Genomic DNA, 26,227 nt, shown 5'->3' on the forward strand with positions numbered 1-26,227 from the left:
ATCTTCTTAGTAAAATACACACAGATACACACATAGAATTTTCCACATGGTGTCAGGAGTGGAAGATCACCAAAGTCATTCATGTATCCTGGCTGAAGACCCTCTACACACACTGCAGCTTTGTTGTCTTTGTTTCTCATGTCTCTTTCTTTCCTCCCAAAAATGTGTTTTCAACCATTTTTGCACAACTGTGTTTGAATCCATGCAAATCTATTGTTTGAAGACTGTTAGGAATATCACTGTGAATCATGAAACTATAGACTATAATGACTGCTGAGAAAATCAGTCTAAATAAAATAAGGGTTACATGTCCTTGGTTATGACCTGAGGACACAGGGGCTATGATTAATCTAACATTCTTATTGAGTATGGAAGACAGGGATATAACTGTGTCTGTTGTTCACTGAAATGTCTATCTTTGAGGATGAGTTGAAGCCCCATGAATAGGTCCCATTCACTTGACAGCTCCATTGTGACATAGAAAATAATGTCTGCTTTGCCTGATTGTTTCACAGTAAGTTGGTAAGTAACTTGTTACTGGCTATGGTTCCTGTTGCATCAAAGAATGCACTGAGAGAAACCCAACTACCTTCTCAACTGTCCTGTTGGAACAGAAGTTAAGAACTTGGGATTTTGTTTACATCCCAAAGTTCTTATCATGCATATTTGTTGTATCATCCCAATTTGTTTATCGTGCATACAATATACACCATAAAATGATGAATAAACAAGAGTCGGTGTAACAGTATCACAAGGGTGCTATGTACTAAAGCAGACACTTTCTATAAGAGGAAAGTTAACTTGGCAAAAATAAATCCTCTGGTCTTTAAAAGAAAGGTGTCCTCTTATCAGCAAATTGTTCTAGAGCCAATTGCAAGGAACACATCAGGTTTCATGAGGATTTAGAAGACAGAAAATGAAGATTGTCCATAAAAGCTTTGAAAAGTCCCAGTATTCAAATTTGTGCAAAACTGTATGAGTGTGGTTGGAAGTACTCATATATTCCTAGGCCTTCCCCTTACTGACAAAACACAGAGTCCATTTTGACGACATTTTGACAGTCCTCCCAGGGACCAGAGAGGGAAGCTAGTCTCAAGACTGTGGAATGGGTGCTGCCTCAAGGCTGTATCCACACAAAAACCTGTAAGTTCTTTAATAGAGACTTGAACCAAAATAATAATGGTAAAGGGGCAGAAAGTAGTCTGTAAAAGAATTAACACCATCATATTTGTATTAAAATGTAATTTTTTAGAGCAATTTTAGGTTCACTGCCATGAAAACCTTCCTCCACCCCCACACTTGAGACCACTGATCTTTCTATTGTCTCCATAGTGTGGCCTTTGGCACAAGGTAAGAGCTAGAATCATAATCTGCAGCCCTTTCTGAGTGGTTGCTCCACTGACTAAGGCACATGTGAGGTTCCTCTGGGTCTTGTCAGGCCAATGCTGCTGTTTTCATCAAGTTTTTTAAATTATAAATAAGACTGTTGTAAATATTACTTCCTTTTCAAAAAAAAAAAAGACAAGGTGGTACAATGAATACTTCAGAGCTCCAGAATTTAGTAATAATGGTCTTCTCTAAAATATATGGTAGAAGTTTCCACAGCTCTAAGGTGTGGTGAGAGGACTAGGGACCTCCTCCCTTTACTCTGTCCTGTCAGTCATCTTTCTTTGGAAGAGAGGAAGAGGAGCAGATTATATCCCACTAACAATGACATCCCCATGAATATACACAACTGTCATTCCTTTCCAACTGTGCCTTCAAGTGGGACATAATTCAACAACCATATATATAGTAAGCACTTTCTAACTACAGGCAAGGAAGGTATAGATTTTTTTTAAAAAAAGTTATAGTCCCTGACCTAAAAGGACTTCCATGCTAGAGAATAAAAATAAGACCTCTTAGATGACATTTCCCTGTCCTTCCTGTCTGTTTCCAGGGCAATCAGAGATTCCTGAAGATGTTCTGTAAACTCTAAATTGTAAAATTTCTGGGAACTCCTAAGTACCTGTAAGCAGCAGTGTATCTACAACAAGAACTAGTTTCCTCTCTCTTTCTCTTGAATTCCTGAAATGATTCCCATTTCAAGGTTATGGTTAGAAATAAAAATCGTCTGGGTGGGGAGTAAGCTAGTTTGGCTGCAATACTAGAATGCCTGGAGATAAGGCTAGAATTTCAGCTGTGAAAAATGTTGAAGGAACTTGAAGATCTGATTATGGAGCTTTGAATGAGGACAAGAGACATTCCTGGTCTTTAGTCAATATTTGCATACTTGCAAAATATAAACAAGTTATTTCTCTGAGCCTTTGTTTCTTTGCCTGTGAAACAGGGGTTATTTTAACGTTAAGACACAGTGTATGTTAAAACTATTCTGCCTGTGAAGAGTCAGTTAGGAGATGGCCACAGCGACCTGGGTGGCAGCCCATGATTCTAAACTGGAGATGTAAGGAATGAGACTCAGAGGCCATTGCAGAACATGCAGTCAATGTAGGGTGATAAAGCACCAAAGAGGACTTGAAGGTTCATCACTGTAAGATGGCAGTAAATTAGCAAACGTGGAGTAAGCAGTCTGGTTTTTATAAATATTGATATATTAAAATAGGAGTAATTATAAAATGTGATGGTCAATTTCAACATATAGGTTGAAGTACCTCTGGTCAGAGAGTAAAAAGCACAGTCCTTAACCAACTGAATCAAATTATTTTGGATGTAGATGGGTACAAGTGAGAAGAAAAAGAAATTAATGTTAAGTGGTGGCTCCTACCTGCTGGCTCCTCACTTTCATTTCCTTTAATCCCCACAACAACCCAAAAGCATAGATTCTATACCCATTTTATAGATGAGGAAACTGCAGAGAGTGGGGAAAGGCAGGGCCTGAGTAAGGATAGCACCCTTCACAGGTACCTCTGGAGGGTCTTCCTTGCCTAGCCAATCTTGAAAGTGGGAGGCAAGCATGTTTCCTTTTAAAGAGAGCCCTACACAGAAAGCTGCCAGAAAACAAATACCAACGCTCATCATTTTATAAGACTGATGCCCAACAAATCACTAGAAATCCTTGTCCTGTCTCACTAGCCAAGTGATCCTGATAATTCCCTGAACCCAGTGACCAAGCCCAGTGACCAGAGACCCATTTGTCACTACAACCCTGGGTACACACCTGTACATATACACACTTTTCTGTGTGATATGCTCTGGTATTTGTTGTAAGATCCCAATCAAGGTTTTTGTTTTTCTCCTTCTGTTGCTGTTTTGGGCTGAATAAACTGATTTATTTTGTAGTCATACCATAGTTTGGAGAACATTTCATTTCCTCGTTGAATAAAGAAGGGAGAAATGCCACTTGCCACAAAACTTCTAAATGAAAAACACCATAATTTTCTGGAGTGTGCTGTGTGGCTGGGGAGATTCTGTACCAAATATCACTCAAATGAATGCCATATGAACTTTCAGTTCCTTCATTTAAGAGCCTGTTCATTCCAAGTGCATTTGACCACAGAGATACTTATTTTGATAAGCACTTGAGAAAATGCAGGGAAAAATGACTGAACCCATTTTGAAAATTATAAGTCTATACATATAAGCATCACTGTTATTATTGGCAGTCCATTGTTATCTGAGAGCAAACATTTCCAATTCTAAGATTTCCTTAGACTCTGAATACAAAGACCAAGTGTCCCTTGGGTCTTTTGGTGCTGGACCAGGAGGTCTCCTCTATTGCATTTGCCTGCCCATCACATACAGCTGTCCAGTGTTCCCATGAGTTAGGAACCACTGGACACATCTAATTGCAGGATGTCCCAGCCAGTTGAAAGTTTTGGAAGTTTTCTGCTTAAAAGAAACATATGTCATATGAGCAACATACCATGGTTTTGAAAAAAATGTCATTTGTAATTCTTCTTTTGGCAAACAGTCTTAAACTTGGAGAATGCAACTGTCAAATAGTATAAAACTCTGAACTGCCAAAAGACCTAACTAACAAAAAAGGTGTACTTTTAAAATCAGTTAATTAAATAGGTAATCGAGCAAGTATTGTTGCAGTAAACAGCTTTTTTGATGTATAATCTACTCCAGATCCTGAGGAGGAAGACCTACCACTGAATCTCATGTTTAAGAATCACAGATGCCTCCTTGCAACTACCACCCTCCCCACACACATATACAGCCCACAGCTCACAGCCCACAGCAGCTCCCTGTTGTCTCCAGGATAAAAGATGTCCTACCTAGACCTCCTTGGGATGCACTTCCTTACCTCTCTAGATTCATTTCTTACTTACCCTTCTCCCTTGAAGCTTCAACAACATGGAACTGTTGTGAGCTATGGCACCTGCCATACCTGCACTAATTCATGGGATGCCTTCCTCTGGCTCCTACCTGACACCTAAGGCTCATCTCTGACTTAGCATCCTCCAAGAAACTTTCCTCAGCTATGTTGCTCCTATCTCTGTGGACCTGGCTCTCACTGTCTGCATTGCCATTAGTTAAGGTCCTGATCTCCATCACTGAACTTAGCTGGTGGTTGAACTATCTCTTTGTGGTGCCTTTCCAATCAGATTGCATTTTCTTAGGGATAAGGAATACATCTGGCCCATTTGGGGGTCTCCTGTAGTAACAGCATATAGTAAATGCTTAATCAACATTTGAATGAAGAATCCAATTAGTTCCAAGATGGTATATTGGCCCTCATTTGTGTGGTAGATGGGGCCAAAGACATTTTTGATATTCGGATACTTAACAAAACTTTAACAATGGGTGCTTCATGAGGAGCCACAAAAAAGGAGATAACTAAGCTAGTGTAACAGCTTATTTGGAGTTAACATACTTAAGACTATGTAACATCTTTTGAAAGGTGCTATGCTAGAAGTATCATCAAAGAATTTTGAAATTCAAATGTGTGAGAAGGAATAATTCTGCGGACAGAATTCAAGCTACCACATCCAGAACAATTAATAACCTAATTTAATTGATTGGCAAGAAAATGCAGATTTTAAGTGGCTTCAGAATGAGATAAATCTGGCTTTGAATTTGTTTATCATTGTGTTGTTGAGCAAATTATTAACCTCTCTGAGCATCGGAGCTCTTATATGTAAAAGAGGATAAACACCATTCCCGCCTCATAGAATTGCCATCAGCAATAAATGAGATAATACATGCTTACTACAAAGCCTGGTACATACTAAGCACTTAGTCATTAGTAACCATTGTTCCAATGTTGATTCATTAGAGTGAGAACCTCTGGAAAAAGGTGAAGGGACTCCTGGAGAGTAGGGTGGGGTCAGTATTAACAAAAGTATAAATGCTGGAAAACATATGGTTTGCTCAGGAGTAAAGCCATAGTAAATGAAGTTGGAATTTAATTCAATTATCTGGTAGCCAAAAACGTTGTTGTTTAAAGGATGTTAGCATGGTCCTGCGGAAATGATTTTAGATTTTAAGAGTAAGGAGACCCATCTCCCAGTTCAAGCTCTGCTACTAACTCCACCTTTTCACCCCTGAGACTCAGTTTCTTAATCTATAATAAAGAGGGACTGACAGCTACCCATCCCACCTCCTACACTGCTGGCACACATTACCGATAAATGTCTCTTTCCCATCAAGCTGGGCCTTAGTTTCCTTTTCAACAGTTTTCTGAGTAGCTATTTCCAACAACTAAAACTGGCTCCAATAAAACCTACTTGCCATCTCTGCACCAGGAGATTGTTAATGTTCTTTACAGTTGTGCTAAATAAGTCTAGATTTCTTAGGTAATGAGAGTGTGTATATTGTACTGCACTAATACTGAATTATTTCTTGTTTAGGAGAAATATTACGCTCATCTAAATGATATATAGATCGCACATTAAGGTCTAATAAAGTTAAAATAATTAAATATGCATTTATAATAAAGTTAATATAAATTCCATTAATGTTGTAAAGTCTATTCATGCATGTTCAAAATGTAACCTGCTTTGGATCTCACTTAATTTAAGATCTGAAAGTTCATCTCCAGACCACTGACTATGGCAACATCTTGGCAAGTCAAATGGACCCTCTCACCATTTCCAAAATTGACACCGAGATGAAGAAAAAGTTGTACAGAGAATTTAAGCATTTCTGAATTCAGTCCCTGGAGCCCCTGAGCACATTTTTCACCTACATGATGTAAGTGGTGTTAGAAAGTCCTGGTGTGAAATCCTATCAACAGGTACAGGTGGGATCTTAGGTGGTTTTTTTGCCTAAAGATCTTTTCTATTATTTGTAGGTTTAAATATATTCAAACCCCAGCAACTGATAAGCTCAGGAGCTGTGTTTCCACCATTAGAAAACACATTTTGCTTATTTATTGACAAGATAATGTAGGTAGTGGTGGTGGCCTCTGGATAAAGTGCTTCTCTTTCCATTAATTTGGTGTTCTTTTCCTTTAAAAATTTTAAATTTATAGATTCAATGCAATTAAATGCCAATGACATATCTCACAGATAAAGAATAAACATTTTAAAAATGTTTATGGAACCATAAACAACCCTGAATAGCAGCTGCAATTTTGAGAAAGAAGAACAAAGTATGAGGGATAATTGCGTACCTGATATCAAATTATATTACAAGGTCACTGTAATCAAAAAAGTCTGGTACTGGCATAAAAACAGACACATAGATAAATGGAGCAAATAGAGAGTCCAGAAATAAACCCATGTCTCTACAGTCAATTAATATTTGACAAAGGGGGAAGAAGCATAAAACAAAGTAAAAATAGCCTCTTCAACAAATGATGTTGGGAGATCTGGATAGCTACATGCCAAACAATGAAACTCAACCACCAACTTACACCAGGCACAAAAATAAACTCAAGATGGATAAAAGATTTAAATATAAGTTGAGACACCATAAAAGTCCTAGAGGAGAACATAGGCAGGAAAATCTCAGATATTCAATGCACCAATATTTTCACTGATATGTCCCCTAGAGCAGGGTGTTGAACTCATTTTCACTAGGGGCCATATCAGACTCACAGTTTCCACAAAGGAGTGAATACAATTTTAGGACTGTGTAAATGTAACTACTCCTTAACAATTAAGCGAGAGCTTGGCACTGCCATCAGGTAGAAACAAGGTACCAGGCCAGATAAAACAAGGTGGAAGGCCAGATTTTGCCCATGGGCCTTGTGTTTGCCACCCGTGCCCCAGAACAAGGAAGGGATATAAAGGAAAGAATAAGCAAATGAGACTACATCAAATTAAAAAGCCTATCCATGCCTTAAGAAAATATAATCAAAATGAAAAAGGAACCAACCATCTGGGAAAATATATTTGCCAATGACATCTCAGACAAGGGTTTGATTTCCAAAATATATAAAGAACTCACAGAACTCCACACCAGGAAGAAAAACAATCCAATTAAAAAATGGGTAAAGGACCTGAATGGACACTTCTCCAAGGACATAGAGAGGGCCCAGAGATATATGAAAGGATGTTCAACATTACTACTGATCAAAAAGATGCAAAGTCAAACAATAATGAGATTCCACTTCACACTGGTCAGAATGGCCATCATAAAAAAATCAACAAAAAATAAGTGCTGGCCAGGTTGTGGAAAAAATGGAACCCTAGTACACTGTTGGTAGGATTGCAGAATGGTGCAGCCACTATGGAAGACAGTATGGAATTTTCTAAAAAACCTAAAAATGGAACTGCCTTTTGACCTGGCAATTTCACTGCTGGGATTATACTTTAAGAATCCTGAAACACCGATACAATTTTAGACTTCCAGCCAATATGGACATGTAGGTAGACACACTGTGCCTCCTTGCACAACCAAAATAAGGACAACAACAATTTAGAAACAAAATAATATCCAGAACTGACAGAAACTTGAACTGTATGAAAGTCCAACAACCAAAACCTTAAAATAGACACATTCATCCAGACCTGTAGGAGGGACAGTTGGGCAGCTGGCCAGAGAAGGGTGTCAGCAGAAAAAAGCAGTGACACTGGACATGCAAGGCAGCAGCTGACAAACCCCGGGCACACAAGACAGGAGAGGATGGACACTAGGCACATAGGCAGAGGCTGGCAGACAGACCCCAGGTGCAGGGTGGCAAAGAGCAGACCAAGCAAGGCAGCAATTGTGAAGCGGAACATGGCATGCAAGGCAGCTGGCTAACCAGGCAGTCCCACAATTGTGTGCAGATAAACCACATGAAAATTGTAGAATGAGATAGACTAAGCAACCAAGGGTCCAAGCACAAAGAAATAAAGCCTCAAAACATGGATTAAAAACACCTGTGGGGGTTGAGGTGCCAGGATAGACTCTCAGCCTCACAGGAGAGTTCATTGGAGAGATCAACAGGGTCCCAGAATGTACACAAACCCTCCAATATGAGAAAAGGGCCCAGTTTGCTTGAGAGAAGCAGTGGAAGGGACTGAAATCTGACAGAGAGCAGAGCAAGTGCCATTGTTTCCTCTTGGACCCCTACCCCACAAACAGCATCACAACCCAGCATTGTGAGTTGCCTTACCCTGGTGAACACCTAAGGCTCTGCCCCTCATATGTAATAGGTGAAACAAGACCAAAAAAAAAATGGCCCAAAAAGAACAGATCAAAGCTCTAGATCAAATACAACTAAGCAATGAAAAGACAGCCAACCTATCAGATGCACAGTTCAAAACACTGGTGATCAGGATGCTCACAGAACTCGTTGGTTCTGTCACAAATTAGATGAAAAAAATGAAGACTATTCTAAGTGAAATGAAGGAAAAGGCACAAGGAACCAATAGTGATGGGAAGAAAACTGGGACTCAAATCAATGGAGTGCACCAGAAGGAAGAAGAAAACAACCAACCAGAAAAGAGTGAAGAAACAAGAATTCAAAAAAAATGAGGAGAGGCTTAGGAACATCCAGGACATCTTTAAACGTTCCAACATCCAAATTATAGGGGTGCCAGAAGGGGAAGAGGAAGAGCAACAAGTGGAAAACTTATTTGAACAAATAATAAAGAAGAACTGCTCCAATCTGGCAAAGGAAATAGACTTCCAGGAAGCCCAGGAAGCTTAGAGAGTCCCAAAGAAGTTGGACTCAAAGAGGAACACACCAAGGCACATCATAATTACATCAGCCAAGATTAAAATGAAAGAGAGAACCCTAGAAGCATCAAGAGATAAGGAGACAATAACCTACAAAGGAGTTCCCATCAAACTGTCAGCAGATTTCTCAAAAGAGACCTTACAGGCAAGAAGGGGCTGGAAAGAAGTATTCCAAGTCATGAAATCCAAAGACCTACATCCAAGATTGCTCTATCCAGGAAAGCTTTCATTTAGAATGAAAGGAAAGATAAAGTGCTTCTCAGATAAGATCAAATTCAAGGAGTTCATCATCACCAAGCCCTTATTATATGAAATGTTAAAGGGATTTACCTAAGAAAAAGAAGATCAAAAAGATGAACAGTGAAAGGACAGCAAACTCACAGTTATTAACAACCACACCTAAAACAAAAGCAAACTGAGTGGACAGCTAGATCAGGAGCAGAACCATAGAAATGGAGATCATGAGGAGGGTTAGCAACAGGAAAGTGGGAGGAGGAGAAGGGGGGAGAAGGTATAGAGAATAAGTAGCATAGATGATAGGTAGAAAATAGATGGGGGGGCAAGAATAGTATGGGAAATGTAGAAGCTAAAGAACTTGTGACCCATGGACATGAACTAAAGGGATGGAATGGGGGGAGGGGGTTTGCAGGGTGGAGGAGAATGAAGGGGGGGAAATGAGACCAGTGTAATGGCATAATCAATAAGATATATTACAAAAAAGAAAATCTGACCATGATAATGGTCTAATTTTAACCTAGTCAGAAAGTTGCCAAATTTTATATGTTTTGGGTTGAAGGTCAGGTATCACAAGATGGAAATTTGCTCCAAATATATGGGGAAATTCTGTCTTTAGAATGACTCTAACTAACTATGTCAATAGTTCCTCTTAGATGATAATTCCAAGATTTATTGTTTCCTTCATAACTCTAGAATATGAAACAAGAAGGGAGCCTTAGTGTTAATTAAGCAAGCATAGTTAAAATACAGTTTCTAGAAAAAAACATACTTAAGATTTGAAGTATTTCTAGTCATTAGTTATTAGTTATATTTTAAAATGGTACATAATACAGGTGATTACAGAGCCCTAGGTAGAATGTTAATAGAAAATCTAAAGTGGAGAAGTTGTTTGGATAGTAATAATATAATGTTAATGTTGTTAGCAATGGACATTTCTTAATTTAAAAAATCTTATTTCTTCTGACATCCAAGAGGATAAGAGAGAAACAAGTATGAGAAAGCAGTCTTCATGGTTGTAAACTCTTTGAATTATTTCTTTTCATATCTCTATCTAGAATTAATAGTACAGAACAGCAACTAAATATTTGTTGAATCAATATGCAATCCTGTAATTAACATCACTTTACACAGGGCTAGAAAAATTCTTCCCAGACAACTCAGAACTCTATATTTTATATAGCACTTGAGTATTAGTGATTTTTTAGCCAATTTGTTAAAGTTAAAAACTAGAGGGAACTGCTGTTGGGTGGTCAATGCCACATGACATCAGCAAAATGTGTGTAAGAGGATTAAAGATGTTAATTTATCATCCAAGACCATGGATATGGAAATGTTTAGGTTGCCATCTCTACAACAATTCCCCACAGTGCATTACAAGATCTTTTCCCTTGTTGTCAACTTTCTGGTTAGGTATCAATCATCCACCAGGGGGCAATGACTGATTGCAGTAACCAGTTCTTCAAAGTACTGCACCTCCCCTGTCAGTTGTTCCAGGAAACAAATTTTAGGCTATCCTAGTCTGCACATACAAAAATCCATCCTGCTGCTCAGCTAGATAGCCATGGCCCTGGTTTGATTGTATCTTGTTTGCTTTATTTTTTAATGGAAAAGAAGAACGGGTGTATTTTTATTGTTGTTTCAAGTACAGTTTTCAGCCTTTCCCCCACAAATCTCCCCACCACCCCGGCTATCCTTAACTCCCTCCCCTGTTTCCACCCCACCTTGTTACTGTCCACATGTCCTTTATAATTATTACTATAACCCTGCACCCTTTTCCCCAATTATTCCCCCCACTCTCTCCTCTGGTGACTGTCAGCATGTTCTCAATTTCAGTGTCTTTGACTGTGCTTTGCTTGCTTGTTCATTTTGTTGCTTAGGTTTCTGTTATAAAGATGAAATCATATGGTATTTGTCTCACTCCCTGGCTGATTTCACTCAGCATAATGCTTTGCAGTTCCATCCATGCTGGTGCAAAGGGTAGGAGCTCCTTCTTTCTTTCTGCTGCATAGAATTCCATTGTGTAAATGTATCAGAGTTTTTTGATCCATTCATTTATGGACAGGCACCTAGGTTGCTTCCAGCACTTGGCTATTGTAAATTGCGCTGCTATGAACATTGGGGTGCATAAGTTCTTTGGGATTGGTGTTTCAGGGTTCTTAGGATATAATCCTAGCAGTGGAATTGCTGGGTCAAAAGGCAGTTCAAGTTTTACTTTCTGAGGAAATTCCATACTGTTTTCCATAATGGTTGTACCAGTCTGCAATCCCACCAACAGTGAACTAAGGTCCCCTTTTCCCCACAACCTCTCCAACACTTGTTCTTTGTTGCTTTGTTTATGATGGCCATTCTGACCAATGTAAAGTGGTATCTCATTGTGGTTTTAATTTGCATCTCTCTCATAGCTAGCGATATTGAGCATCTTTTCATGTGTCTCTGGATGACCTCTTTGGAGAAGTCATCTTGGAGAAGTTAGGCAAGTCCTTTGCCTAACTTTTTAATTATGTTGCTTTTCTTCTTACAGTGGAGTCATGTAAGTTCTTTGTATATTTTGGAGATTAAACCCTTGCCTGAGGTATCATTGACAAATATGTTTTCCCATACAGTTGGTTCTCTTTTTATTTTAATACTGTTTTCTTTAGCCATGCAGAAGCTTTTAATTTTGATGAAATCCCATTTGTTTATTCTTTCCTTTATGTCCCTTGCTCTAGGGGACATATCAGTAAAAATGTTGCTGCGTAAAATATCTGAGATTTTCCTGCCAAAGTTCTCCTCTAGGACTTTAATGGTGTCACAGCTTATATTTAAATCTTTATCCACCTTGAATTTATTTTTGGTATTGTGTAAGTTAGTGCTCGAGTTTTATTTTTTTGCACATAGCTGTCCAGTTGTCCTAACACCATTTGTTGAAGAGGCTATTTTTACTCTATTTTATGTTGCTGCCCATTTGTCAAATATTAATTGACCATAAAGACGTGAGTTTGGTTCTGGGCTCTCTGTTCTGTTTCATTGGTCTATGTGCTGTTTTGATTATAGTGGCCTTATAATACATTTTGATATCAGGTTTTGTGATCTCTTCTACTTTGCTCTTCTTTCTCAAAATTGCAGAAGCTATTCTGGATCATTTATAGTTCCATATAAATTTTTGAAGTGTTTGTTCTATGTTTGTGAAATATGCCATTGCAACTTTAATAGATATTGCACCGAATCTGTAAATGGCTTTGGGTAGTATGGACATTTTGATGATGTTAATTCTTCCAATCCATGAATATGGTATATGTTTCCATTGGTTTGTGTCTTCCTTGATTTCTTTCTTCAGGGCTGTGTAGTTTTCTGCATACAGGTCTTTTACCTCCTTGGTTAGGTTTATTCCCAGATATTTTATTTTTCTTTTTGCTATATCGAATGTATGTTTTTCTTGATTTCTGCTTCTCCTGTTTCATTGTTAGTACACAAAAATGCCTTTGATTTCTGGATATTGCTTTGTATCCTGCTGTTTTGCCAAATTTATTTAATAGGCTGAACAGTTTTGGGGTGGAGTCTAAAGAATTTTCCATGTACCTGCAAAAAGTGACAGTTTTGTTTCCTCCTTCCCAATTTTGATGCCTTCTATTTCTTTTTCTTGTCTGATCACTGTGGCTAAAACTTCCGGTACTATATTGAATAGAAGTGGTGAAAGTGGACAACTTTGTCTTGTTCCTGATCTTAGTGGAAAAGCTTTTAGTTTTTGCCCATTGAGTATGATGTTGGCTGTAGGTCTTTCATATATGCCCTTTATTATATTGAGGAATGCTTCCTGTATTCCCACTTTGCTGAGTATTTTTATAATAAATGGGTGCTGTACTTTATCAACATATTTTCCCACATCTCTTGATATGATCATGTAATTTTTGTCTTTGCTTTTGTTTATATCATGTATTATATTTACTGATTTGTGAATATTGAACCATCCTTGCATCTCTGAAATGAATCACCTTTGGTCATGGTGGATGATCTTTTTGATATATTGTTGGATGCGATTTGCCAATATTTTGTTGAGGATTTTAGCATTTATGGTCATCAATGATATTGGCCCGAAGTTCTCTTTCTTGTTGTGGCTTTGGGATTAGGATGATGCTGGCTTCATACAAAGAGTTTGAGAGTCTTCCATCATTTTGGATTTTTTGGAATAGTCTGTGAAGAATAGGGGTTAGCTCTTCTTTAAATGCTTGTAGAATTCTCCTGTGAAACCATCTGGTCCAGGTCTTTTGTGTGTTGGGAGTTTTTTTTATTACTGCTTCAATTTTGCCTGCTGTTATTGGTCTATTCAGGATTTGTGCTTCTTCTTCACTGAGTTTTGGAAGATTACATTTTTCTAGAAATTTGTCCATTTCACCTATGTTTTCAAACTTTTTGGCATACAGTTATTCATAGTAATTTGTGACAATCCTTTGTTTTTCGGTAGTGTCAGTTGTAATCTCTCCTTTTTCATTTCTGATTGTGTTTATTGGGTCCTCTCTCTTTTTATCTTGATGAGCCTGCTTAAAGGCTTGTTGATTTTGTTTATCTTTTCAAAAAACCAGCTCCTGGGTTCATTGATCCTTAGAATTGTGCTTTTAGTTTCTATGTTTTTTAATTCTGCTCTGATCTTGGTTATTTCTTTTCTTTTACTTGCTCTGGGCTGTCTTCATGCTGTTCCTCAAGTTCTTGCAGGTGTAGCATTAGGTTGTTTATTTGCTTCTATCTTTTTTAGGTAGGCCTATATTGCTATGAACTTCCCTCTCAGGACTGCCTTTGCTGTGTTTCATAAGTTTTGGGTTGTCATGAGTTCATTTTTATTTGTTTCCAGAAACTTTTTCATTTTTTTCTAGTTTCATAATTGACCCATTAATTGTTTAATAGCATGCTATTCAATCTCCATGATTTTGAGTGTTTTGGGTTTTTTTTCCTTTGTAGTTGGTTTCCCATTCCAGTCCCTTGTGGTCAGAGAAAATGCTTGGTATGATTTCAATTTTCTTGAATCTGTTGAGACTTATTTTGTGTCCTATCATGTGGTCTATCTTTGATAATGTTCTCTGTGCATTTGAAAAGAATGTGTATTTAGCTCCTTTGGGATGAAGGGCTCTATATATACCATTTAAGTTCATTTGATCTAGGGCATTGTTCAATGCCACAGTATCTTTGTTGATATTTATTTTGGAAGATGTGTTCATTTTTGACAGCGGGATGTTGAAATCCCCTACTATAATTGTGTTGCTGTCAATATTTTTTTGAAGTGCTCTAAGATTTTTTAAATATATTTGGGTGCTTCTATTTGGGTACATATATATTTGCAATGTTTATGTCTTCTTGGTGGATTCTTCCCTTGAGTATTATGAAGTGACCTTCTGGGGCTCTCTTTATGGCCCTGTTTTTGAAGTCTACTTTGTCTGATATGAGTATTGTTACCCCAGCTTTTTTTTCTCTTCCTGTTTGCTTGGAAAATTTGTTTCTATCCCTTCACTATCAGTCTGCATAGGTCTTTTGTCCTGAAGTGGGTCTCTTGTAGGCAGCATATGTGTGGGTCATGCTTTCTTATCCATTCAGCTATTCTATGTCTTTTGATTGGAGCATTTAATTCATTTATGTTTGAGGTTATTATTGATAGGTACTTATTCATTGCCATTTTTGTACCTGTATTCCTCTCTGTCTCTCTCCTTTTCTTCCTTTCCTTAAAGCAGTTCTTTCAGCATCTCTTGCAGATATGGTTTGGTGGAGGCGTTTTCTTTTAGACTTCTTTTATCTTGGAAGCTCTTTATTTGGCCTTCTACTTGATGGAGAGCCTTGCTGGGTACAGTAGCCTTGGTTGGAGGCCTCTGGTTCTCTATACTTAAAATATTTCTTGCCATTCTCTTCTTGCTTGGAGCATTTCCATTGAGAAGTCAGCAGCTAACCTTATTGGGGCTCCCTTGTATGTTACTTCCTTTTTCTCCCTTGCTGCCTTTAAGAGTCTCTCTTTGTCTTGGAATTTTGTCATTTTAATGCTGATGTGTCTGGAAGTGGGCCTCTTTGGGTTCCTTTTGATTGGGACTCTCTGTGTTTCCTGGATTTGTGTGACTTTTTCTCTCATGGAGTTAGGGAAGTTTTCCATCATTACTTTTTCAAATAATTTTTCTATCCTTTGCTCTTCTTCTTCTCCTTCTGGTATACCTATTATTACAGATATTATTCTGTTTCATGTTGTCTTGCAGCTCCCTTACCACTTGTTCATTCTTTCTGCGCCTCTTTTCTTTTCTTTTTTTAAAAATTATTTTTAAATTTATTTATTTATTTATTTTTAAATTATTTTTCAACTACAGTATTCTTTCTTTTACTCCCTTCCCAGCCCACCCCCGTGCCCCTCACCTCCCTCCCATTTCCACCCCCCTAGTAGTTGTCCATGTGTCCTTCATGCTAGTTCCTGTAAATCCTTCTTTTTTTTTTCCCTGAAATTCCCTCCCCTCGCCCCTCCAGTTGCTGTCCCCCTGTTCTCGATTTCAGTGTCATTGTTTTTATTTTGCTTGCTTGTTTGTTTTGTTGTTTAGCTTCCTGTTAACAGTGAGATCATATGGTATTTGCCTTTCACCACCTGGCTTATTTCACTCAGCATAATGCTTTCCAGTTCCATCCAAGCTGTTGCAAATGGTATGAGCTCCTTCTTTCTTCCTGCTGCGTAGAATTCCATTGTGTATATGTACCATAATTTTTTGGTCCATTCATTTACTGAGCCTCTTTTCTTTTTCATGCTCTAGCTAGGTGTTTTTATCTACCTTGTCCTCCAACTCACTGATTTCATCCTTTGCCTCATCCACCCTGCTTATAATTTCTTCTAATGTGTTTTTATTTTTGAGATTTTATTGTTCATTTATTTTTGGGTTTTGGTTTATAATTTCTATTTTTTTTCTTGCTAATGTAGTTCTCACTCAGTTTCTTGTAGTGATCTGTGAGTTCCTTGAGCATCTTTACTTACAACCACTATTTTGAATTCTATATTGGATAGTTTGGTTACCTCCAATTTGTTTAGCTCTTTTTGTGGAGAGTCTTCCAATCCTTTTGATTGCACATTCTTTTTTTGTCTCCCCATTTTAGGTGATTCTTTTTGTTTGTTTCTGTGCTTCCTGATGTTTCACTTTGCTTGCTGTTTTTGTAGAGTGAACTTCTATGGTAGGAATTCTATGAGGTTCAGTGGTGTGGCTTCTGATCTCCTTGTCCGGATACTCTAGGTTTGCCCTTTGTTCTGTTTGTGCAAGCTGTCTTGTTGTACTTGGGTTTTTACATTTTGGTGGTTCCTTTGTTGGTTGTTTTTCCTCCTCCAGCAGGTGTACTGATGTTTGTAGCTCCCACCTATTCTTGTGCGTGATTCCATGTGTATTTGCAAGAGGTTTATTTATTCTTTATTGTATTTATTGGAGTGACATTGGTTATTAAAATTATATAGGTTTTAGGAGTACAATTATATAATATATCATCTGTATATTGTATTGGGTGTTCACCACCCCAAGTCGAGTCTCTTTTCATCATCATTTATCCCTTCTTTACCTTCTTCCATGCCACTCTTACCCCTTTCACCCTGGTAATCACCTGTTTTCTGTGTCTGAGATTGTTTGGGGTATTGGCAGGGTTGGGGTGTTGCTTAACATATTAATTTATGTACTATTCATTATAAGCCAGCAGTCTTATAATCATTTTATGTGCATTAAATGTATTTAATGTGTACAATAATCCTATCAGGTGGCATTAATATTATTGGCATTTTAGAAATAAGGAAACAGATCAAGACCGTGCTTCAGTACCTGTTCCCCAAAGACCAGAGGTAACCACTCATAAGTTTGTTGCATTAACTTTCCAAATCTTTTTTGTAAGAAAATTTATATATGTGTATAAACAATAAATATATATGTATATGTATACAATTATACATACATAGTTGGTTTTATTTTTTATTTTAGAACAGGGAGATCATATTATATGTATCACATACAATTTGCCTTTTTTCACATAATCTGTTAAGAATTTTCTACATAGCACATATACATCTATCTTATTTAAAGCAAGTATTGCATTCCATTATTTTCCACATGCCATAATTTATTTAACCATTCCCCCTTTGTCCACTTAAGTGGTTTCATTTCTTTGCTCTTTCATTTAATGTTGTATTTTGAGTGTGATAAAGTGAGATCTGATCACAACTTTTCTCAACAGGGTGCAGAACAGGTAATGGTAAACACTCAACATGTTTACTAATGGAACTGACAAGAAGAATCCTTTGTTGATGTTTTCCTATGAGTTACACAATGTTCACAAACATGGCTAGAGAAGGGACAACATTGGTGCAATCCCTCTAAAGTTATAATTCTCCTCAATGAAAAAGGATAGAAAAAGCAAGGAGTAGGCAGCTATGACCCTAAAAAGGAAGCTTGAGGTAAAATTCCTTGAGCTCCACTTCCATTTACCCTGGGGAACATCAGAGTTAACATGATTGTACAAACAGAGAAGAAAATTTATTGATTGAAAAATATCACCATTGTATTTGCATACTGTGCACACATGGCTCAGGCCTCTTGGAGAACATAAAAGTGTACTGAACAAAGTCCTTGTCTTTAAAGATATTATAGCTAGTAAAGATGGGTAGGATTTGTCTCTGAATCTGTATTTGAGATGAACATATGAAATGACTTACACAAAAGCACATGACTGAACAGTGGCAGAATTAGTTCTAGAATCCAGGTATTATCTCCTTAGGTAACAAATGTTGGTGAATGAATGAGAGCTAACTATACTTCATGTTTGGCATGGTATATTGAAAATTGATTTCAACCCAGGATAAATATAAACACAATAATTTAAAGAGAATAAAATCACTTCTAACTGGAGACATTTTAAAAGTTTAATAAAAATGTGGTATTTGATTATAGTGTTAAAGGGTGGGAAAGATCTCAACTTTTAGTAATCAATGAGGAAGGGAGGCATTTAGAGAAAGTAGAAACAAATAAACTGATGTAGAAAAGGATGAGTAAATTGGAGGAATGTTTAATGTGAACTGTCAGATTAGAGTAAGATTGTAGAGAATCTGAAGTACTAGAAGAAAGTGTTCTAAAGGTTCCAAGAGCTTGGGAAACACATAATGGTTGGCATTCTTGTTCAAAAACATGCTGTTATAAGGAGTGCTGACTTCCAAGTAATTTTTCAGTATTTTATTTTGGTAGAAGAAAAATGAGTCTGAGAACAAAATTAGTTACTTTTAACAATTATTTCATTTTTCACTTTTCTCTATTTAAAAAAGGAAAACTTCAGATAAGTAAGAAATGTTACTCAAAATGTCAATTTCAGGAGGAAGCAGAAGGTTTTTGGGGATATTCTCTCAGACCAAATGGCCAGGCTGTTCCAGGTGAGCACATAGGTTAGCGTTGGACCGAACGAACCTGGAACATAATACATGTTCACCAATGTAATCAAAGAAAGCTTTCATTTGAAAATGAACACATTGAAAAAGACTTCCAACCCTACTGTCCAGGTCACTAGGAGGAACTGTAGGGGCTGTTAAGGGTAGATTAGCACATTTTATTTTTTAAATTTTGTTAAAGATTTTATTTATTTATTTTTTAGAGATAAGGGAAGGGAGGGATTAAGACAGAGAGAGAAACATTGATGTGAGAAAGAAGCATACATCAGCTGCCTCTCACATGCATACCAACTGGAGACTGAACTCACAACCCAGGCATATGCCCCAACCGGGAATCAAATCAGCCACCTTCACCTTATGGGACAATGCTCAACCAACTAAGCCATACCAGTCAGAACTAAATCAACATATTTTATGGAATTTCACTGAGGAATGAAATTATTTGACATGCACCAAGTATACTTCACATACACCCCAATCCTTTCCATAAAAAATGACTCCAGATTATGCATTTTACATTTCTGTCCCTATATATGCATTTTCCACATGGACAAGTGTGACCTGGCAAACAGCACATTATTCTGGTCACCTGGCACAGAATAAGCACTGAGAACACTGCATAACGTGATACAGACCTAGTCTCTCAGGTGGAAAGAAACTTGATATCAGGACATGGCACCTGTGATGTAGTCACAATGCTTTTATTTATTTTTTGAAGATTTATTTTATCCTCATTTGAGAGAAATGGGAGGAAAAAGAGTGAAACATGTATTTGAGGCAGTAATACCAATAGGCTGCCCCAACTGGCATCAAACCAGGATCAAGCCCGCAACTTGAGCATATGCCCTGACTGAGAGAGAATTGAAGTGGGCGACCTTTCAGTAATAGGACGATGCTCCAGCCAACTGAGCCATACCAGCCAGGGCAGGTCACAAGGCTTTTAGAAATGAATCTGTTATAATCAGTAAGTTTAGCAAGTCAGTTGCTTGCTACCCAGTCACACCCAAAGGGAGATGTTGAGGCTAAGTCTTAAAAAACCTCCATCTGACACAGGTGCCAGGCTTTTTTTATATATAAAAGCAATTATCATGAATTATGAATAACTAACCAGCATTGTTCTGAGATTAATAATTACATTCACAAAATGATAACATTAAAACTTTTAAAGTTCAGAAATCTTAAAGGAAACATCATATAGCACATGCCTAAATTGTGGGTTCAACCCTTGGTCAGAATGCGTGTGGGAGGCAGCCAATCAATGTTTCTCTCACATCAATGTTTCTCTCTCTTCTTTTCTTTCTAAAAATCAATAAACATATCCTAAGATGGGGATTAAAATAATAATTATAACAACAACAACCACACAAGGGTAACTCTAAGGCTACAATATGTAAAATAGGATGGTAACAAGTTTTATAAAATATATATAAGTGAGACTTTGGGCTAATATTGCCACAGGTAACATGATTTATGCTTTTGTGGACAGTCTAGTCTTCCACACCACACCAGGATTGATAATAACCCCTTATCTTCTATGAGCAACAGGTAAATTTAGAAAGGATTCTGTTGAGTAAAGTGTAAAACTAGAGATCTAGAAATCTTTGGCTTAATAAGAATGCAAATATGGCAAACTTTTTACATGAGAGATTACGTGGCTTATAATTTTCTGCTCCTGTTTATCCAAAGTCCAGTTTATAGGAAAACATCCTCCTCTGAGAGTGTATAACCCTTCTTGATCAAGTCACTCTACCAAGGCTCTCATACATATTGCAAACTTGATGCCACCACTTGCAGATGAGGAAATAGTTCCAGTTTAAGACTAAGGTGATGGAGCTCCCATTTGTAAGTCATTTCTGGGTTCAGAGTTAGGTGTATCTGCTTCAAAGCCTGGGTTTCTTCTACATTGACAACTCAGGATTTACAGACCATTGCTATGTGCATGGTTTCATTTGAATGTGACCATGAAAAGACAGTGATAGTCAGCCCTTTCCACTTAATTGTCCCAACCCCTTGCCTTACACCCCAACCCTCCTTCTTTTCCTGAACCAAGCCAGGCTTGACACTTTCCTGGAAATTTCTCAACACTGCAGCTGCTTTGTCAGGTGTATATTCTGAGCCATGGATTTTTTCTGTTGTCACCCATCAGTAAGATTCTCTCTTTTTCAAATGTTCTGCAAATGTATTGAAATCTCCATTTCCCTTGTGACCCCCCATGGATGAATGTCTTCCTTTTTGTGTACCTTGAATATCTCTATGGTTTGGGGAGGGCAGGTAATGCAGGTTCAAGCTCACCTCAAGGTCTGACTACAGAAGCCTGGAAGGATGTGCAAAAACCTTCCAGTTTGGCTCCTGTTTTTGGTAACTGTGTCTTCAGAAAGAACTCAACACATTTCTTCTAGACTTATTTGAGCTTCACCAAACTGTGCTCTTAGAAGACATTTCTATTCTGCTTCATGCAAGACAGGCATTTCTCAGCTACTTAATGACTCTTAAGTACCTCAATGTTTTAACCATAGAATGGTTCTTTTAACACACCAAGTCTATGGCTCTCCATCATCTGACCTTTTCACAACTGTTCCATTAGCACACAATTTGAAAGTTTATCAACAGGAAAAGTATTATAGCTCCTCTTAAGATCCTCAAACAATATTGGGTACAAAGGAGAAAGAGTAGCTCAGAGACCCAAAAAATGTCAAACTGTTGTCTGGCTTTGAGCTGTTTTATCTGAACCTAATGGGGAGCCAGAGTTTGGCCTTAATGTACAACTTTGCCTCTTTCCCACAGTGACCTGGAACAAGGTTTAAACACCTCTCAGCCTCAGGTTCTCACCTGTGAAGTGGTGATTATCATGGTCTGTACAGTACTGAATTGTGAGGTTGGGTAAGAACATGTACATATGCTTGGCACATAGTAAAAACCTCAAAAAGAGTTGCCATTAAAAATTATGGGAAAGAATAAACAAATGGGATCTCATCAAAATAAAAAGCTTCTGCGTGGCTAAAGAAAACAGTATTAAATTAGCAAGACAACCAACTATGTGGGAAAACATATTTGCCAATGATACCTCAGACAAAGGTTTAATCTCCAAAATATACAAGGAACTTACGCGACTCCACTCTAAGAAGACACCCAACCCAATTAAAAAATGGGAAAAGGACTTGAACAAACACTTCTTCAAGGAGGACATACAGAACATTCAGAGACACATGAAGAGATGCTTAATATCGTTAGCTATCAGAGAGATGCAAATTAAAACCACAATGAGATACCACTTTCCACCAGTCAGGATGGCTATCATAAACAAAGGAACAAACAACAAATGTTGGAGAGGTTGTGGGGAAAAGGGGTCCTTAGTTCACTGTTGGTGGGATTGCAGACTGGTACAACCATTATGGAAAACAGTATGGAATTTTCTCAGAAAAATAAAAATCGACCTGCCTTTTGACCCAGCAATTGCACTGCTGGGATTATATCCTAAGAATCCTAAAACATCAATATCAGAGAACCTATGCACCACAATGTTCATAGCAGCACAATTTACAATAGCCAAGAGTTGGAAGCAACCTAGGTGCCCATCAGTAAATGAATGGATCAAAAAATTGTGGTACATATACACAATGGAATTCTATGCAGCAGAGAGAAAGAAGGAGCTACTACCTTTTGCAACAACATGGATGGAACTGGAAAGCATTATGGTGAGTGAAATAGGCCAGGTGCTGAAAGACAAATACCATATGATCTCACCTTTAACAGGAAGCTAAACAACAAAACAAACAAGCAAGCAGAAAAAAAAAGAGACTGAAATAGAGAACAAGGGGATAGTGACCAGAGGGGAGAAGGAAGGGAAGTTAAGGGGAAAAAGGGGGAGGGATTTAGAGGAACAAATAGGAAGGACACAGGGACGAGAACTAAGGGGGGTGAAAATGGGAGGGAGGTGGGGAGCAAGGGGTGGGGGGAGGCTGGGATGGGAAAAATAGACAAAAAACTGTACTTGAAAAATAACTAAATAAAATTTAAAAAAATTATTTTACAACCTGATATTTTTGAAATTGAGTCACTTTCTGCATCATAATTTTAGGTGACTTCATGATTCCTGCAGGTACCATATCAGTTATAGAATAACATATTTAGGAGAGGCTATAAATGAGGATGTTTGTCTACATTGTAGACTCTGCAGTGTGAGGAGGAAAAAAATTCACTGATCAAAGAGGCACTAATCTTGGGTCTGACACCACTTAGGAGCACAGGTACCCAAAACATGAGTGCTTTGAACCAGGTAAATTCCCAGGTGTTTTTAAGCTCAAGAATTACTGAGGCACCATCAGCAGTGATTTCATTGCTAACCACCATATGAATGGCCCTGGAGGTCTGTAAAGATTAGTCTGGAGAGAATAACCTATCTTCTGGGCCCATATTCCCTGTCGCCCCAGAGAATCAATGACTATTATATACCTGGAGCATATGTGTCAAGGAGATGAGGGAGGGGATAGGAGAGACACCACCCTTTCCTAACCCTGATATAGGCTGCATTCTTACTTCATTTCCTAAACAACACTATGAGAACTGGTGTTACTGACCCATCTTAGAAACAGGGCCACTTAAATAATGAGTTGAAATAAACCAGAATCTAATCTCTATAGCTTTTTGCTATATAAGATAACAATGCTCAGTATACTCTTGTGCACATCCACACACACTCTATTGACATTGGCTGGCCATCAACATTGGCCCAATAGTCATCTGAAGATTGGGAATGCTGGCAGCTCACATCTACATTACAGGGGTGATGTCACAAAAACGAAATATCTGCTAAGGATTATTAAGCACTGGCAGCTGCCCTCTCAGGTAATAGCTTTTGAGCCCTACAGGGGCAGTTAAAGATATCATTGGAATATCATTTTCAAGAGAGAAGGATTCTAAAATTCCATAATGTCTACATTTGGCTCTACTGTTTGGGAAGTGAAGAAACTTTATAGTCATGTGCATTTTGTAAAGAGGTAATTTCCTGCTTCAAATAGCTAGACTTTTCATTGTGGCAAACTGCAAAGCCCCACCATGAAGGAGAGTCTTTCTCAGCAGGGAGTATATCCTTGCACAGGAAGTGAGTCAACCATGCATCCTGACTCCAGGACATGCCAGTGAAAGGTGTTATTTCCAAGCCCGATTTGCGGTAGTGATTGAGTCCCAACACTGTCCCTTCACTAGAGAACCTTGAGTCACCCATTGGCTGTCCTTTTGCTCTTCAGACCAACACCTCATCCTTTCACTTAAACATCTTTACTTCTCTCTCATCTTAAAAAAAAACCAATGCCTAAACTGAAAGTGAATCATCTCCTTGACTTCTGGGTGTTCATACCATTATCTTCCCCCTTCTTTAAGGCTTGCTTGTAGTTTGAATTCTGTTTGTTAAAACTCTACTTCTCACTCATTTTAAATACACAGGCAACAGGCTTCTGTCTCTTTCCTCTCCCTTCCACAAAGTCCAGAGAAGGTGTCCTCCCTGCATTCCCAGGTAACTTTTTAGTGGTTGTATCCTGTGGACACTTCATTGTCTGCTTGTACTTCCCCCTGGCCTCTGATGCTCCCACACCTTCTTCCTAGAACTCTAGAACTTCCCAGAATTCTCTGCTCTTGTTTTCCTCCTACTACTATCAGTCCTTCTTAAGTTCCATCAAGGTTCTTAAATGTTGGAATTCCCCAGAGTTCTCAGGACAGAACTCTACTCACACTAAGTTATAATTCCCAACAATGATGACTTCACCTGAAACCACCCCTCCTGGCACCCCCACTGGTGTCTGTATCCACTGTTGGCTCAGGACTGGGGCTTTGTGGGCTACTAGGCATCATCTCTGGATAGCTCCCAGACACACTGAACTCATCCTATCTTAAATCTGCCCCCACAGCACTGCTCCTCCACCAGTGCTTTCTTCCAGCTAGTGGTTCCACAACCTGAGACTTCTGTCACCCTCAACCACTAAGCAGCACAAGCGAGGGCTCAGAGGAAGAATCCAGAGTATGCTTCTCAAGTCGCTCATTTGGCAGCCATGTCATGAGAAAGATATTACCTATTGTCGCCATGGTGGTGTTGTCATGATTAAATAAAATAATTTGTGTAAAGCACCCTACTATGTAAGCATTTGCCTCTCCTTCTGTGTAATCCATATTCCACATAGACCACAATGCCACTTCTGTTTACAGGCATTAGCATCTCCTGCAAACCCTAACTGCCATACTGCACATCTTCATTGTCAGGACTTCACACCAACCTTGGCCTGCCACCTGTGCGCAGGCCCAGACAAACATCCTCCTGCTTGGAGACACTTCCCACTACCCAGCTGTCTGCCTGGATGGCTACTCATCCTGCAGGTTTCAGCTTGACCATCCTTCCTTGGGAAGTTTGGTCCCAGACAGATTGACCGTCGGGGCAACTTTGCCCTCAAGTCCCCCCATCTGCCACAGATGAAAATAATACTGCCAAGACATGATCTCCTTGGGGAGGAAAGGTGGTCAGTCTCTCAGAGGAGAAGGGCCAAGAGCCTTTTCCTCAATGGGCTTTTATTGGGTTCATTTTGCACAAGAATATAGGTAAGGATCAAATAATAGATAGCATTCAAAGAACTATGAGGGCTTATTCTCAGTCAGGGTCAGATAGCTAAAGAGCCATAAAACTTTGAGGAACAAACTTCTTGTTTGGACTCTTATCATTTAAATGAGAGCATTCTAAACAAAGCAGGTTTCACAGGATCTTATATATTCTTTCTTAGGCTTGATTACCTGGAATTCGCTCTAGCCAGCAAAGAGCTACACCGCCTTCCCAGTCATAAGTTTTTAGGCTTAAATGGATTAGAGCCAGGAAGCACTTGTCCCAGATGGAAACAGGGACTCAGGCTATGTCAGAATAACTGGGGGGGGGGGAGCGGAGTGAGGGTCTATCACTCCCTCTTTGCTGCAGCTCCCTGAGTCTTTCCTTGAGGGCCTCCCAAGTGATCATGTCTAGCTTAGGTTACCCCTCCTCTGAGGTGTCTTACCCATCACTGACTAACCAACCAAGCATTAGGGGCAGAGATGGATGAAGCAGAAGCAATGCTGCTGCCAGGGAAATAAGCTTTGTCTCCTTAGTGGCCCATAGTCCAAAGGTCACTCACTCAGCCTTATCCCTGGGGGGAAGGTACAACTCCTGAAACCAGGCAGAGCAGTTCCCAACAGCTGACAGCTGGCTCTGCACCCCCAAACTATCCTGTCATTTCTTTGACAGAGTGTGTGCACATCATTGCAATTTATTCTAGTGGATTCTGTACCCAGTCCCTCCCTCAAACTGGACACTCCATGAAGAAAGATCTGTGTCTCTGTCACTTCTTGACCTCAGTGCTTCAACTGTCCCAAGTGCTAAGCCTGTGAGTGAACAGCATTAGGATTCCAGCAGGGCTCACATGGGTAAGGAATTAACGAAACATGAATCAGGAGTCCTGGGGATAAGGAGGGGTGAGTAGGGTGGCACAGCTACAAAGTTCACCATCTGGTCTCACAGGAAAAGAA

The 26,227-nt window shown here is 38.8% G+C and overlaps 1 protein-coding gene across 1 annotated transcript in view; it reads left to right on the plus strand.

Annotated features, from left to right (window-relative positions):
- The window catches only part of ATP6V0D2 (ATPase H+ transporting V0 subunit d2), a 51,539-nt gene that overhangs the window by 6,283 nt on the left and 19,029 nt on the right, over positions 1-26,227 (plus strand). The window contains 1 exon segment of the mRNA XM_053661180.1: positions 5,964-6,138. Coding sequence (XP_053517155.1) covers positions 5,964-6,138 — 175 coding nt within the window.

The sequence above is a fragment of the Artibeus jamaicensis genome, unplaced genomic scaffold (genome assembly GCF_021234435.1).
Source record: "Artibeus jamaicensis isolate MK-2021 breed Jamaican fruit bat unplaced genomic scaffold, CSHL_Jam_final scaffold_916, whole genome shotgun sequence".
Lineage (NCBI taxonomy): Eukaryota > Metazoa > Chordata > Mammalia > Chiroptera > Phyllostomidae > Artibeus > Artibeus jamaicensis.